The sequence below is a fragment of the Chiloscyllium punctatum genome, chromosome 3, assembly GCF_047496795.1.
Source record: "Chiloscyllium punctatum isolate Juve2018m chromosome 3, sChiPun1.3, whole genome shotgun sequence".
Taxonomy (NCBI): Eukaryota; Metazoa; Chordata; class Chondrichthyes; order Orectolobiformes; family Hemiscylliidae; genus Chiloscyllium; species Chiloscyllium punctatum.
The window spans coordinates 36438498-36453486 of record NC_092741.1 but is presented as its reverse complement, the minus strand read 5'-3'; the positions used below and the strand labels follow the sequence as shown (position 1 = coordinate 36453486).

The following is a 14989-nucleotide window of genomic DNA, read 5'->3' as shown; positions in this document are numbered from 1 at the left end:
GTAAACAGAACCTCCAGCATCCCTGTTAATATCTGTCAGCCAGGGCTCCCTGATTGGGGCTGTTAGCTGTGTCCGTCAGAGAAGTCACATTCTACAAGGTCCACCTGGCTGACCATGTTACAGTCACTAAATCACTGTTTTGTGCTGAGCTCCTGATCCATCAGTTCATCGTGTTTCTAAAACCTTATAAATGGTGAGCCAAAAAGCTCAAGCAAAAAGCACCTCTTCCCCTCTGCATTGACTTTCTACATTGCCTCCAAATTCCCTGGACTATATAGTCTCTCAGGCTGTGTCTCACTCTGGATGGAATCTCTCCCACCTGTCTGTGTGAAGTTTACTGTTCCTAAAATGGTATTTAGCCTAGTGAATTGCTAACCCTGTTATTTTCCTCAACATGGCTTAAACTACCATATTGCTATAAACAAGCTTTGGCCCAGAGTAACTACAAGCATTGCTACATGGCACCTACCAACATTTTAGGTATTTTCTAATCAATCTGTTCAGAGATATTCTGGCACACCCTTGGAGCAAGTGGGACTTGAACCTGGGCCCCTACTTCAAAGATGGGGACACTACCACTATGCCATAACAGGACCATTTCCATTCAAAATAACAAATCCTCATCAAAGTCACACAAAGGGCAGACTTAGCTGCATTTTCTCTTAATGTGCATAATGTGCTTTTCTGAAAAAACTGTTCATTTATTTAAAATAGGCATTTGTGCATGCTTTGTCTCAGTTTGTTTGTGTTCTTATAGACACCTGATTTACTGGAAGATATTGATTGAGTCATAGTGCTCAGCACCACATGAAATGGTAAAAAAAATTCCAGTTACTAATCTGCTAAGAATTTCCTTTTACCACAGGACGCAACAAGGAGCCCTGCCCTCGGTAGCTGAGTAGTCAATCTGGGCCTCATTAACGTCCTGGAGTTGCTTACCTTTCTGCGAGCACCTCGTATGACCTTTGAACACCTTCTCTGCATTAAGTTTGTTCCCAGTTGGCAAATCAATGTCATGACTGTCATTCTAACTAGTGATTATCACAAAAGTGTGTACTGATTGAACCGATATTCTTGATAATCAAGTTGCACAAGAAAGTGTCATTGAAGTAGCTATTGCTGGGTGTAAATAGATTTTCTGCAGCATGAATATTGTGCAGAATTTTGTGTCTATTTCTCTCTCTCACACTCTATCTTTCTCTGTCTCTCTCTTGCACTCCTCCACTCCATGCCCCCCCAACCCCGCCCACCCACTCTGATTGTAAGGAGGACTGTTCTGTGAGATTGCTTATGATTAGAGCTAATTAAAGACTGGAGCTATTTTGTAATCGCTAATTTTATGATCCATTGGACAAGTTTCTAAGCATAATGTTTCCCTGAATATATTGAAGGTCAGTTAATATGTTCCCCTAGCAATCCACGTTCTTGGTGATTAATACTATTGATGGATAATCAAGACTCTGTAATACGTAGTGTGGCAATTGCTTCAATATAGGCCAAAAAACAAGTTCAATAGAAATATCAAATTTAACTTAATCTTCCTTGGCTTTATATAAAAGTGCAGGTTTATAGTTCCTTGAAAGTAGAATCACAGGTGGCTAGGATAGTGAAGAAGGCATTTGGTATGCTTTCTTTTATTGGTCAGAACATTGAGTATAAGAGTTAGGAAGTCATGTTGAGGCTGTACAGGACTGTACAGTGGTTAGGCCACTTTTGGAATATTGCTTGCAATTCTGGTCAACCGTATCGGAAAGATGTTGTGAAACTTGAAAGGGTTCAGAAAAGATTTACAAGGATGTTGCCAGGGTTGGAGGGTTTGAGCTATGGGGAGAGGTTGAATAGGCTGGGGCTGTTTTCCCTGGAGTGTTGGAGGCTGAGGGGTAACCTTATAGAGGTTTGTTAAATCATGAGGGGGATGGATAGGGTAAATAGACAAGGTCTTTTCCCTGGGGTGGGGGACTCCAGAACTAGAGGGCATAGGTTTAGGGTGAGAAGGGAAAGTTTAAGGTGAGAGGTGGAAAGTTTAAGGGGGATATACGCGGCAAGTACTTCACACAGAGGGTGGCGGGCGTTTGGAACATGTTGTCAGCAGAGGTGGTAGAGGCAGGCATGGTAGATTCATTTAAGATGCGTCTAGACAGATGCATGAGAAGGTGGAGAGCAGAGGGATACAACTGCTTAGGAATTGACCGACAGGTTTAGACAGTACATTCGGATCGGCTCAGGCTTGGAGGGCCGAAGGGCCTGTTCCTAGGCTGTAAATTTTCTTTGTTCTTTATATAAAAGAGACCTAAGAGACAACTTTTTCACATAGAGGGTGGTACGTGTATGGAATGAGCTGCCAGAGGAAGTGGTGGAGGCTGGTACAACTGCAACATTTAAAAGGCATTTGGATGGGAATATGAATAGGAGAAGTTTAGAGGGATATGGGCTAAGTGCTGGAAAATGGGACTAGATTGGGTTAGGATATCTGGTCGGCATCGATGAGTTGGACCGAAGGGTCTGTTCCCATGCTGTACATCTCTATGACTCTGAAAGCAAAATGCTGTGGAAGCTGAAAATCTGAACTATAACAAAAAATGCAGGAGAAATGTAGAAGGTTTGGCTGCATCTGTGGGGAGAGAGAAAAACAGAAGAGTCATATTGGTCTCAAAACAATAACTCTATTTTCTTTAGCACAGATACTGTCAAACCTGCTGAGTTTCTGCAGCACTTTCTGTTTTTATTTTTTTCTTGGCTCAGCTCAGTTTGCTTTCACTAAACTGTGACGATGTGATGTCGTGCACCGGGCTTTGTCACGTGAAAATTCTAGCAGATAATGAAACTGGTAGCTGATTGGAATAAAAATAATGAGGGTGAATTTCTACAGGACAAGCTGTATAAACTTTACAGAAGCTGGCATAGTTCTGTTTGGGTTATTTTCAGGATTTGTTTTATCACTCTTTTCTCAAGGTTAAACCAGACAAGGGGTAAGGAACATTCCAATCTCCTAGCTCCCCTACTCCTACACATTCATTGTACTTTTTGTAGGTATATTTGGACTGATTTCAAATTCTAAGGAAACATATGTCTTATGTAACTAACCACAGAACTCAGCTGTTGTTTACCCTCTATTATCGTACTTGGTCTTGTGTGGAAGTCTTCAATTTTGCATCCAGCTTCTCCTAAAATTCTTCTGCAACCTGCTTTAACTTCTTTACATTAGAACGCTTCTACTTTACAAATCTGTTTTTTGCCATTACAGTTGTGTCTTGGATTAATATAATGCCTAACATAGCAAAACATATCAGTGCACTTCACACAAACATGACCAAATATGGAACCAAGCCTTGAGAGGAAGATATTAGGACAAAAGTCTTGTCCAATAGATAGGTCTTAAAGGTGATGAGAGTGGTGTGCCAGATGGAGAGGCTTAGGGAGGAAATTCTGGAGTTATGCAACTGCATTTTAAACTGGAAGGGGATGCGGATTGTTCACCAACCCAGATGGTAAGCAAAATACTACAGGTGATCAAAACCTGAAACAAACACAGAGAATGCTGGAGAAACTTAGCAGGTCTGTCAGTATCTGTGGAGAGAGAAACAGTTAAATGTTGTAGTTTGGTATGACTCTTCAGAACTGACAAGGTATTAGAAAATAGGCTCTTTATTAAGGGTGGCACAGTGGTTAGCACTGCTGCCTCACAGCACCAGGGTCCCAGGTTCAATTCCCGCCTCAAGCGACTGACTGTGTGGAGTTTGCACATTCTCCCCGTGTCTGTGTGGGTTTCCTCCCACAGTCCAAAGATGTGCAGGTCAGGTGAATTGGCCATTCTAAATTGCCCCGAGTGTTAGGTATAGGGGTGTGGGTGGGTTGCGCTTCGGCGGGTCGGTGTGGACTTGTTGGGCCGAAGGGCCTGTTTCCACACTGTGGGTAATCTAATCTAATTAAGGAGGGGCAAAAGGACTGATAGTGCAGACTGGACGCCTCCTAGCAGAGCGCTTTAGGGAACATCTCCGGGACACCCGCACCAATCAACCACCCCGCTCTGTGGCCCTACATTTCAACTCCCCCTCCCACTCTGCCGAGGACATGGAGGTCCTGGGCCTCCTTCACCGCCACTCCCTCACCACCAGACGCCTGGAGGAAGAACACTTCATCTTCTGCCTCGGAACACTTCAACCCCAGGGCATCAATGTGGACTTCAACAGTTTCCTCATTTCCCCTTCCCCCACCTCACCCCAGTTCCCAACTTCCAGCTCAGCACTGTCCCCATGACCTGTCCTACCTGCCTATCTTCTTTTCCACCTATCCACTCCACCCTCCTCCCTGATCCATCACCTTCATCCCCTCCCTCACTCACCTATTGTACTCTATGCTACTTTCTCCCTACCCCCCTCCTCTCACTTATCTCTCCACCCTTCAGGCACTCTGCCTGTATTCCTGATGAAGGGCTTTTGCCCGAAACGTCAATTTTACTGTTCATCGGATGCTGCCTGAACTGCTGTGCTCTTCCAGCACCACTAATCCAGAATCCATTTGCCACTCAAACCTACTCCACCATTTACAAAGAAATCTCAATTATACAGCATTCGATTATCCAAATTTCGGATTATCCGGACAAGTTCGCAAGGTCCTGTTGCTAGGCTAAACCATGGTATCCGGCATTTGACAATCCAAACATTCAATTATCCAAACAAAATACTCCCCACCCATGTTGTTCAGATAATCGAGATTACTCTGTAATAAGATCATGGCTGATCTTGTTTTGAATTCCACATTTCCATCTATCCCCTTTGATCCCCTTGTGAGGCAAAAACCTGTTCACTTCTCTTTTAAAAATATTCAGCAACCTCACCTCCACTACCTTCTGATGCTGAGAATTTTAACATTTTCCTCATCTCTGTCCTAAAGGGACAAAACCATCTCTTTTTTTATTCATTCACAGGATCAGGGCACCGCTGGCTAGACCAGCATGTGTTGCCCGTAGGACAGTTAAGAGTCAACTACTTTACTGTGGTCAAAGGTCAGCCAGACCAGGTAAGGACAGCAATTTGCCTCCCTAAAGGGCATTAGTGAACCAGATGTGTTTTTCCAACAGTCACTATATGGTCATCATTACAACTCTTAATTCCAGATTTTCATTATATTCAGATTCCATTATCTACTGTGGCAGGATTTGAACTGGGTCCCCCGATCATTACCTGAGACTGTGGATTAACAGTCCATCGATAATGCCACTTGGCCATCATCTCCCTTTGGACTCACTTTGAAAAGGGAACATCTTTTCCACATCCACCAACTAAAGAAAAATTCCTTGCAAACTACCTTTTAGTAGCTCGTATAAACTGCTTGTGGCCTTTTGCTGAATAAAGAAAGGAGTCCATCTGCCCTCTAAGGTGTTGTGAAAGATTCCAGGGCACTGTTTTGAAGATGAGGTGGCTCAATGGTTAGCACTGCTGCCTCACAGCGCCAGGGACCCAGGTTCAATTCCAACCTCGGGCGACTGTCTGTGTGGAGTTTGCACATTCTCCACGTGTCTGTGTGGGTTTCCTCAGGGTGCTCCAGTTTCCTCCCACAGTCCAAAGATGTACAGGTCAGATGAATTGGCCACGCTAAATTGCCCCATAGTGTTAGGTGCGTTAGTCAGAGGGAAATGGGCCTGGGTGGGTTACTCTTCAGAGCGTTGGTGTGGATTTGTTGGGTGGAATGGCCTGTTTCCACACTGTAGGGGAATCTAATCTAATCAAAGAGCAGGGAAGTTAGCCCAGTATACCATCCAACATGTATTTCTCAATCAATATTTCAAGAACAAACGATCTGTCTCTTATTACATTACTATTTACAGAAACCTATTGTTTGTAAATTCATTATCATGTTTCCTGCATTACAGAAAGGATTTGAGATTGGGATGTCCTGGTGTCATGAATGGCTCCAAATAAATGCAGGTTGTTTCTTTAAACAGATAAAAGGCTGACTGCCATTCAAATAAAACGCATCATCAATTGCAGAGGAGGAAATTGACCTTGTGAAGGTGACAAAGCGTAGACTGTGGTATCACCCTGAATGTCCCTTCCAGTACTCTGAAACATGTGCCACTTCTGTCATTATGTGGTTCAAATGAAGGGTTGTCACCAATCTTGCCCTGTCTATACTTTGTCCAGAGCCTGTCAAATGTCTAGTGCGTGTAGAGGATATATCCCTACAAAAGAGACATTGTTCTTAGTTAATAAGATGGTTTATGGTATGTAGCAATAAGAACAAATACTTTACAGGTCAGGCATACTTGTTATGACACTCAGTGCTATACATAATATATCTACTCGCTAAGAAGACATCGTTTCCACAGACTGTGTGGCTTCAACAGAATGGGTGGAGCTCTGTGAAAATTAACTCCTTCAGAAATATTGTACAACATAGGCCACTGGTTGTCTACCTGCTAATTTGGTCAAGTAGTGGTTTTTAATACAAAAATATCTAAATAATGGGGACAGTTGCAACTTACAAAACAGAACACTGTTTGGCCTCCTAGACCTGTACTCCAGCTTGACAAAGTTTGACTAAAGCAGCGCACCAGTCAAATAATAACATTTCCTCGTTCTTTGGAAGACTGTTTCACTCAAAACATTGTGTCTTTCTTTCCATAAATGCTGCCAAGCTTGCTGAGTTTCTCTAGCATTTTCTGTTATCCGTTCATCAATCCATGTTTTTGAGGTTCAGTTTGTTTCATAAAATCAGGAAGCATTTTTTTGTCTAATGTTGTCTAGTTTACTTCGCAAAGCTTGTCTTATTTCAATGTTATATGAATTGAAGTTGTTCAATTGCTTTGTTCCAGGGTTATATGATGGAGAACCGTATCCCTGGGCTGAAATGTGACTCTGATGTATTTGTAACCTTTGAGGGTGACAATGTTGTGATGCTACAGGTAAGATAAATTAAACACTGCTCTGTGTAGTATTCTGCCTTTACTGCTCGGTTACCTGAGCTTCCAGTTTTGACTTGTATTTTTCTGAAAATGAAATAAATCTCCGGAGACATCTTTATTCCCTATTTGTGTTCTGATCAGTCATACTAACAAATTGATAGGATTGCCCTTGGATTCTAAAGTTGGTCCTTCAACTTGTTGCTTTATTCTTTCACTGTCTTTGGTCTTCACTGTAGACTGATTCATGTAAACTGCTGTGGGCAGAATTAAATTAATTGTGGTGGAGATCGTTGCAGTAAAGTCAACACATTTTCCTTTGACACACTCATACAGAGTGCTTATTCTTCTTTGAATGATTGTTAGAGCTTTGAGGTTTCTTTAGAAATAAGAAGCATTTTTAATAGTTACCAACATAGAGATACATTTTACTATTGCCATATAGATGCTGAATATCATTAGACCCAGCATTGTAATTGCTAATACAACATCCGAATAAGCAACATTTTTATACCTATTTCTCCCATTTACTATCTGCATCACTAAAATATGCATGTCCTGTGAAGAGGGTAAGGATAAGATATGTTCATTAATGAACTCTAAATTAATTGATTTTGTTTTGCTAATTTATTCTTGTCTCCTGAATGTGCTGACTCCCCCATGGAATAGGAATTTCTAAAAATGTGCTCTTTCATGAGATGTGGATATCACTGTCTGGGCCAGCATTTATTGCCCCTCCCTTCAGTGCTGTTGAAAATGTAGTGTTGAGCTGCCTTCTTGACCCACTGCAGTTCATGTGGTTGATACACATGACACACTGTTGTTAGGGAGAGATATTCAGGATTTTAACCCAGTGACAGTGAAGGATTAGTGACAGATTTAAAATCAGGATGGTGTGCGTCCTGGACAGGACCTTGCAAGTGGTGGTGTTCATAAGTGTCTGTTGCATTTGTCCCGCTAGATAGTTGTGGATTCTGGATAATGCTGACAAAGGAGATATGTTGTTGCATTGCATCTTGCAGATGGCACACGTATACTTCTGTGGATCAGTGAATGTCTGTCTGTGGGATTCCATGCAGGTGGGCTGCTTTTTCCTGGAAAGTGGTGGAGGCTGGTACAATTGCAACATTTAAGAGGCATTTAGATGGGTATATGAATAGGAAAGGTTTGGAGGGATATGGGCCGGGTGCGGGCAGGTGGGACTAGATTGGGTTGGGATATTTGGTCGGCATGGACGGGTTGGACCGAAGGGTCTGTTTCCATGCTGTACATCTCTATGACTCTATGACATTGAGCTTCTTGAGTGCTGCTTGAGTTACACTCATCCAGGCAACTGGAGAGTATCTAATCATACTCCAGTTAGTGGACAGGCTTTGATAAGCCAGTATTTGCATTTCTTATTGCAGAATACCCACCTCTGACTAGCAATTGCAGCCACAGTCACGCCAGAATTTGATCTAGAACTCCAGCAGCTGTCATTCCACAGTCTCTTCAGAGATGTCAGTGAGTTAAAGAGCTGCCAGTTATTGACAAGCAGGATTCACCTCCCTGCCTGGGTCTTTGGTCCTGGCCATCTGAACAGCCTTTGCCATATTACCTGCTCGAAGTACAGTTCTCCCTGAGGAGGTAATGTTGGTTACTTGTTGGTCCTCAAACCCCTGAGACCTTCAGAAAATACACCCTTGCCCTCAGATTTTACTCCGGCTCTTGTTCTTGGGGTTCCGGCACAAAGGTGCTGGAAACCTTCAGGGTGGGAAGCCTGCTTCATAAGGCCTGTGTATATTAAGGAAGAGTGAGAGAGATCCATTGTGGGTCCCCACTCACAGGATTGGGAGTAGCCAAATGCAGAATGGGTGCTACAGTGGTGTGGAGAGGGTAAGTGGGATGTAATAGTAATTTCCAGTAAGAAAGAATCGGACGTGGTGCTTATACAGGTCAGTGTGTTTGGATTTGTCCTATGAGCAGTGTTCTAAAGGCATTTACTTTGTGGATTTAGTTTGTCTTGCCTACTTTAAGCGTCTGAGTTTCCCAAAGCTGGGGAAACGTGGCCACCTGTGGTAAAAATGAAGGAACACAACTGTAATATAATTGAGTTACTAAACATAAGCAGATTGGTCCCCATTCATAGAGTCATAGAGATGTACAACACGGGAACACACCCTTCGGTCCAACTCGTCTATGCCAACCAGATATCCCAACCCAATCTAGTCCCATTTGCCAGCACTTAGCCCATATCCCTCTAAATCCTTCCTATTCATATTCCCATCCAGATGCCTTTTAAATGCTGTAATTGTACCACCCTCCACTCCTTCCTCTGGCAGCTCATTCCATACATGCACCATGCTGTGCGTGTAAAAGTGGCCTGTTAGGTCCCTTTTAAATCTTTCCCCTCTCACCCTAAACCTATGCCCTGTAGTTCTAGACTCCCCCACCCCAGGAAATAAACTTTGTCTATTTACCCTATCCATACCCTTCATGATTTTATAACACCCATAAGGTCACCCCACAGCCTCCGACACGCCAAGGAAAACAGCCCCAGCCTGTTCAGCCTCTCCCTATAGCTCAAATCCTCCAACCCTGGCAACATCCTTGTAAATCTTTTCTGAACCCCTTCAAGCTTCATAACATTCTTCCGATAGGAAAGAGACCAGAATTGCACACAATATTCCAACAGTGGCCTAACCAATGTCCTGTACAGCCGCAACATGACCTCCCAACTCCTGTACTCAATACTCTGACCAATAAAGGAAAGCATACCAAACGCCTTCTTCACTATCCTATCTACCTGCAATTCTACTTTCAAGGAGCTATGAACCTGCACTCCAAGGTCTCTTTGTTCAGCAACACTCCCTAGGACCTTACCATTAAGTGTATAAGTCCTGCTAAGATTTGCTTTCCCAAAATGCAGCACCTCGCATTTATCTAAATTAAAGTCCATCTGCCACTCCTCAATCCACTGGCCCATCTGATCAAGATCCTTTTGTAATCTGAGGTAACCTTCTTGACTGTCTACTACACCTCCAATTTTGGTGTCATCTGCAAACTTACTAACTATACCTCCTATGTTCACATCCACATCATTTATGCAAATGAGGAAAAGCAGTGGACCCAGCACCAATCCTTGTAGTACACCTTGTAGTACAGGACTCCAGTCTGAAAAATAACCCTCCACCACCACCCTCTGTCTTCTATCTTTGAGCCAGTTCTGTATCCAAATGGCTAGTTCTCCCTGTATTCCGTGATATCTAACCTTGCTAACCAGTCCCCCATGAGGAACCTTGTTGAAAGCCTTACTGAAGTCCATATAGATCACATCTACCTCTCTGCCCTCATCAATCCTCTTTGTTACTTGTTCAAAAAACTCAATCAAATTCGTGAGACATGATTTCCCACGCACAAAGCCTGCTGACTATTCAGGTTTGGTTCCAGCTGAAAAAGTTTGCATTTCAATCTCTGGCATGATTCCATCCCATCTATTGTTGGGAGTTAAAATTCAGCCTATTGTTTCAATAGGAAGTGGAGTTTCAAAACATGCGCTGAATGTGAATTTAATCAGAAATCAATACATCTTTGTAAAGAAGCCTATAGAATATTAATTAATTGGCATCAATCTCTGCAACATCCTACTGCAACGAACAGTTGTGAAGTAGCAGTCTTGTTAACTATCTGGAAAATATCGAATTTGAAACACAATGTGACAACTTTACAGAGTTGCAAATGAAAGTTTTAATACCTAAGCCATTTCGACAGAAATAAAAACCTCACATTTATACAAGGTACTTCATAGTCAATTAAGTACTTTTGCAATGTATTCTGTTGTTTTAATGTCCGAATGGGACAAGCAATTTGCACACAACCAGGTCCCTCACAGAAAAATGTAAATGATGATTGCCATATGACCTGCTGTTGATATATTGGCTGAGGGATAAATATTGTCCAAAAGAACATCCATCTTCTTCTTAGTAAAAGTGCCATGGCAGCTTTAAATAAGCATGTTGTCACTTCCAGATCCACATGTATCTTTCTCCCAGCCCCATGTTCGATACTTCGATTTGGATTTTTGCTCCCAGCCACAGCACTAAAATGGTCCTCATTAAAATCATGTGTTTAATCATGTGTTATTGTGACTGTGATAAACTATCCCTCCTCATTCTTTTTGACCTACCTGTAGCTTTTAATGAAGTTGGTCACTCTACCCTCCATCCTCCTTCCTCGAACTGTTTGGGACATTGTTATTCAGCATGAAGAAGCCAGAGAGTCACCTGCTTCTTTGCCCTCACTGTTAGCACTTTAGAATACACGGTAGCCCAGTGGTTAGCACTGCTGCCTCACAGCGCCAGGGACCCAGATTCAGTTCCACCCTCAGGTGACTGTCTGTGTGGAGTGTGCACATTCTCTCAATGTCTGTGGGAGTTTCTTCTAGGTGCTCTGGTTTCGTCCCGCAGTCCAAAGATGTGCAGGCATGTGGATTAGTGGTGCTGGAAAAGCACAGCAGTTCAGGCAGCATCCGAGGAGCAGGAAAATCGATGTTTCGGGCAAAAGCCCTTCAACAGGAATACAGGCAGAGAGCCTGAAGGGTGGAGAGATAAATGAGAGGAGGGTGGGAGTGGGGAGAAAGTAGCATAGAGTACAATAGGTGAATGGGGGAGGGGATGAAGGTGATAGGTCAGGGAGGAGGGTGGAGTGGATAGGTGGAAAAGAGGATAGGCAGGTAGGACAAGTCATGGGGACAGTGCTGAGCTGCAAGTTTGGAACTGGGGTGAGGTGGGGGAAGGGGAAATGAGGAAGCAAATGTGGCTGTGGTAGCAAGTCTGTTTCAAGACATGGTTGAAGAGCTTCAGGGCAGAGGAAATGACTTAGGAGTTGCGGTGGGAGAGGGACTCCCTGAGATTCTTGTAGAGAGAGGAGGAAAACTTCTTCAAGGCAAGAGAATCCTTGCAAGAGGATTCACAGTCAGGTTAAAATACCTAGGTATGGATTGGCCATGCTAAATTGCCCCATAGTGTCCAGTGATGTGTAGGTTAGGTGGATTAGCCATGGAGAATGCAAGGTTAGTGGAATGGGGTTGGTGTGACTGGGATGCTCTTTGGAGAGTCAGTGTGGACTTAATGGGCCTAATGGCCTGCATCCACACTGTAGACATTCCACAATTTAGTGTCAAATTTTGTTTGATTATTATTCTTCAAATGCAATGGGAAATGTTCTTTTCTAAAGATGCCACCAAATTGATGCTGTTCGCCTGAGAGGATTTAATGTTTCATCTTCGGTCGTGCAACCAAGTGTTGCACTGGAATACCTGTATGGATTAGGTGCAGATGTGTTTGGAGTTGAACTCATTATCTACCGGTTCAGACAAAACTCTGCCTATAAAACTTGTTTCAGTCGTAGATGATGTACTAATTTGTCTTTCCTTTACCTTATATAACCTGTTTACTCTGCTTGTGAAAGACTCTGCAGGGTATTTTAATACCTCTCATCAGCTCCCTCTCAAGCTAGAACACATGAATGCTTCACCAGTTTTGTCCTTGCACAAACTTATAATGTTCCCAGTGAATCAGAAATACCATCTGGCATTTCTTACCATGATACGCTGATGTATTCACAGATGATTTGCTATTTGAAAACTGAGAACAAATCATTAAGTCTCTCTAATGTGGTACATTGGGCAATATTTTGTTTGCACAACAAAATCCCATCCCTTTCCACACTTACACTGTATGCAGTGTGGCTTCTTGTCTGACTGTGAAAAGGTGATAGCATTAGGCAATATTTTAATTATTTTTTTTCATAGGATGTGGGATGATAACTACCATTTGCCACCCATCCCTTAATTGACCTTGAGAACATGATGCTGAGCTGCTTTCTTGAACTGCTGCAGCCCTCTTGGTGCAGTACTTGGTGTTTTAGAATAGAAGTTCCAGGATTTTGTTTGAGCGGAGTTCAAAATAAAAGGGAAGATAGCAGACAGACGCTCATCTGAAAATCTCCAAAAGACTCAGGAAAATTCAATTGTGGGGACAACTAATCGGGTCCTGGGCCTCTTTCACCGCCACTCCCTCACCACCAGACGCCTGGAGGAAGAACACCTCATCTTCCGCCTCGGAACACTTCAACCCCAGGGCATCAATGTGGACTTCAACAGTTTCCTCATTTCCCCTTCCCCCACCTCACCTTAGTTCCAAACTTCCAGCTCAGCACTATCCCCATGACTTGTCCGGACTTGTCCTACCTGCCTATCTCCTTTTCCACCTATCCACACCACCCTCCCCATCTAACCTATCACCTTCATCCCCTCCCCCACTCACCTATTGTACTCTATGCTACTTTCTCCCCACCCCCACCCTCCTCTATCTTATCTCTCCATGCTTCAGGCTCATTGCCTTTATTCCTCATGAAGGGCTTTTGCCCGAAACATCGATTTCGCTGCTCCTCGGATGCTGCCTGAACTGCTGTGCTCTTCCAGCATCACTAATCCAGAATCTGGTTTCCAGCATCTGCAGTCATTGTTTTTACCCCTTTGGAAAGCCAGTATAGTAACAAGGGCTGAATGGTCTCTTTTGCACACTAACAATTCTGTGATTCTGCTGAGGGGAGATTGACATTTCACTGATTAAGGAAGTAAAAACAATGACTGCAGATGCTGGAAACCAGATTCTGGATTAGTGGTGCTGGAAGAGCACAGCAGTTCAGGCAGCATCCAAGGAGCTTCGAAATCGACGTTTCGGGCAAAAGCCCTTCATCAGGAATAAAGGCAGTGAGCCTGAAGCGTGGAGAGATAAGATAGAGGAGGGTGGGGGTGGGGAGAAAGTAGCATAGAGTACAATAGGTGAGTGGGGGAGGGGATGAAGGTGATAGGTCAGGGAGGAGAGGGTGGAGTGGATAGGTGGAAAAGGAGATAGGCAAGTAGGACAAGTCCGGACAAGTCATGGGGACCGTGCTGAGCTGGAAGTTTGGAACTAAGGTGAGGTGGGGAAGGGGAAATGAGGAAACTGTTGAAGTCCACATTGAGGCCCTGGGGTTGAAGTGTTCCGAGGCGGAAGGTGAGGCGTTCTTCCTCCAGGCGTCTGGTGGTGAGGGAGCGGCGGTGAAGGAGGCCCAGGACCTCCATGTCCTCGGCAGAGTGGGAGGGGGAGTTGAAATGTTGGGCCATGGGGCGGTTTGGTTGATTGGTGCGGGTGTCCTGGAGATGTTCCCTAAAGCGCTCTGCTAGGAGGCGCCCAGTCTCCCCAATATAGAGGAGACCGCATCGGGAGCAACGGATACAATAAATGATATTAGTGGATGTGCAAGTAAAAAGTGTCATGCCACCTTTCCCCATACAACCCTGTACATTGTCAATTTAAATAATTATCTAATGGGTTGAAGTAGAAACAGAAAAGGTTGAGTGCTATCGGCCTCCCAAAAGCTGGGCTGAGATAGAGTATCAAACATGTCATCAAAGTTCAAAGAATTGGAGGACGTGATTTTAACTACCCAAATATTAATTGGGGTAGTTTTAGTATGCAAGGTATGGAGGCAGCAAAGTTCTTAAATTGCAACCAGGAGAATTTTTTTTTAGCCAATACAAACTTTTCAGATCCTCTCTGGCCAACAAGGGAGGGAATAAAAACAAATTACTGCAGATGCTGGAATCTGAAACCAAAAGAGAAAATACTGGAAAATCTCAGCAGGTCTGGCAGCATCTGTAAGGAGAGAAAAGAGCTGACGTTTTGAGTCTAACTGACCGTTTGTCAAAGCTAAAAAAAAGAGGAGAAAAAGGGAGGCATTTATACTAAACTGAGAGAAGGTGAGTCATGGCTCCAGAAGCAAAGGTAGCAATAAAGAACTGATAATGACAGTGCATAGAGAGATTACAGGGAGATTAGGAGCTGTGAATGACCAAGGCTGAAGCCAGTGCTGTGTGAGAAAACATGTGGGGGATGGGGGGGAAGCGTGAAGCAGAGGCAAAATGGAAAACAGGGGAGAAGGGTAGCAAAGGGGGAAGAGGAGAGGAAAAGGGTGATGAGAGAGTGGGGAGCAAGAGAAAGAGAGGCAATTAAGAATTAAACAGTACGGAACAGTGAAAAAAAAATAAAAAAGGTAAATAAA

The 14989-nt window shown here is 43.6% G+C and overlaps 1 protein-coding gene across 1 annotated transcript in view; it reads left to right on the top strand.

The window, feature by feature from the left end:
- The window catches only part of acoxl (acyl-CoA oxidase-like), a 392592-nt gene that overhangs the window by 252746 nt on the left and 124857 nt on the right, over window positions 1–14989 (top strand). Inside the window, exon 13 of the mRNA XM_072551478.1 lies at window positions 6815–6904. Within this exon, the coding sequence (XP_072407579.1) occupies window positions 6815–6904 (90 nt within the window). The remainder of the gene's footprint in view (window positions 1–6814; window positions 6905–14989) is intronic.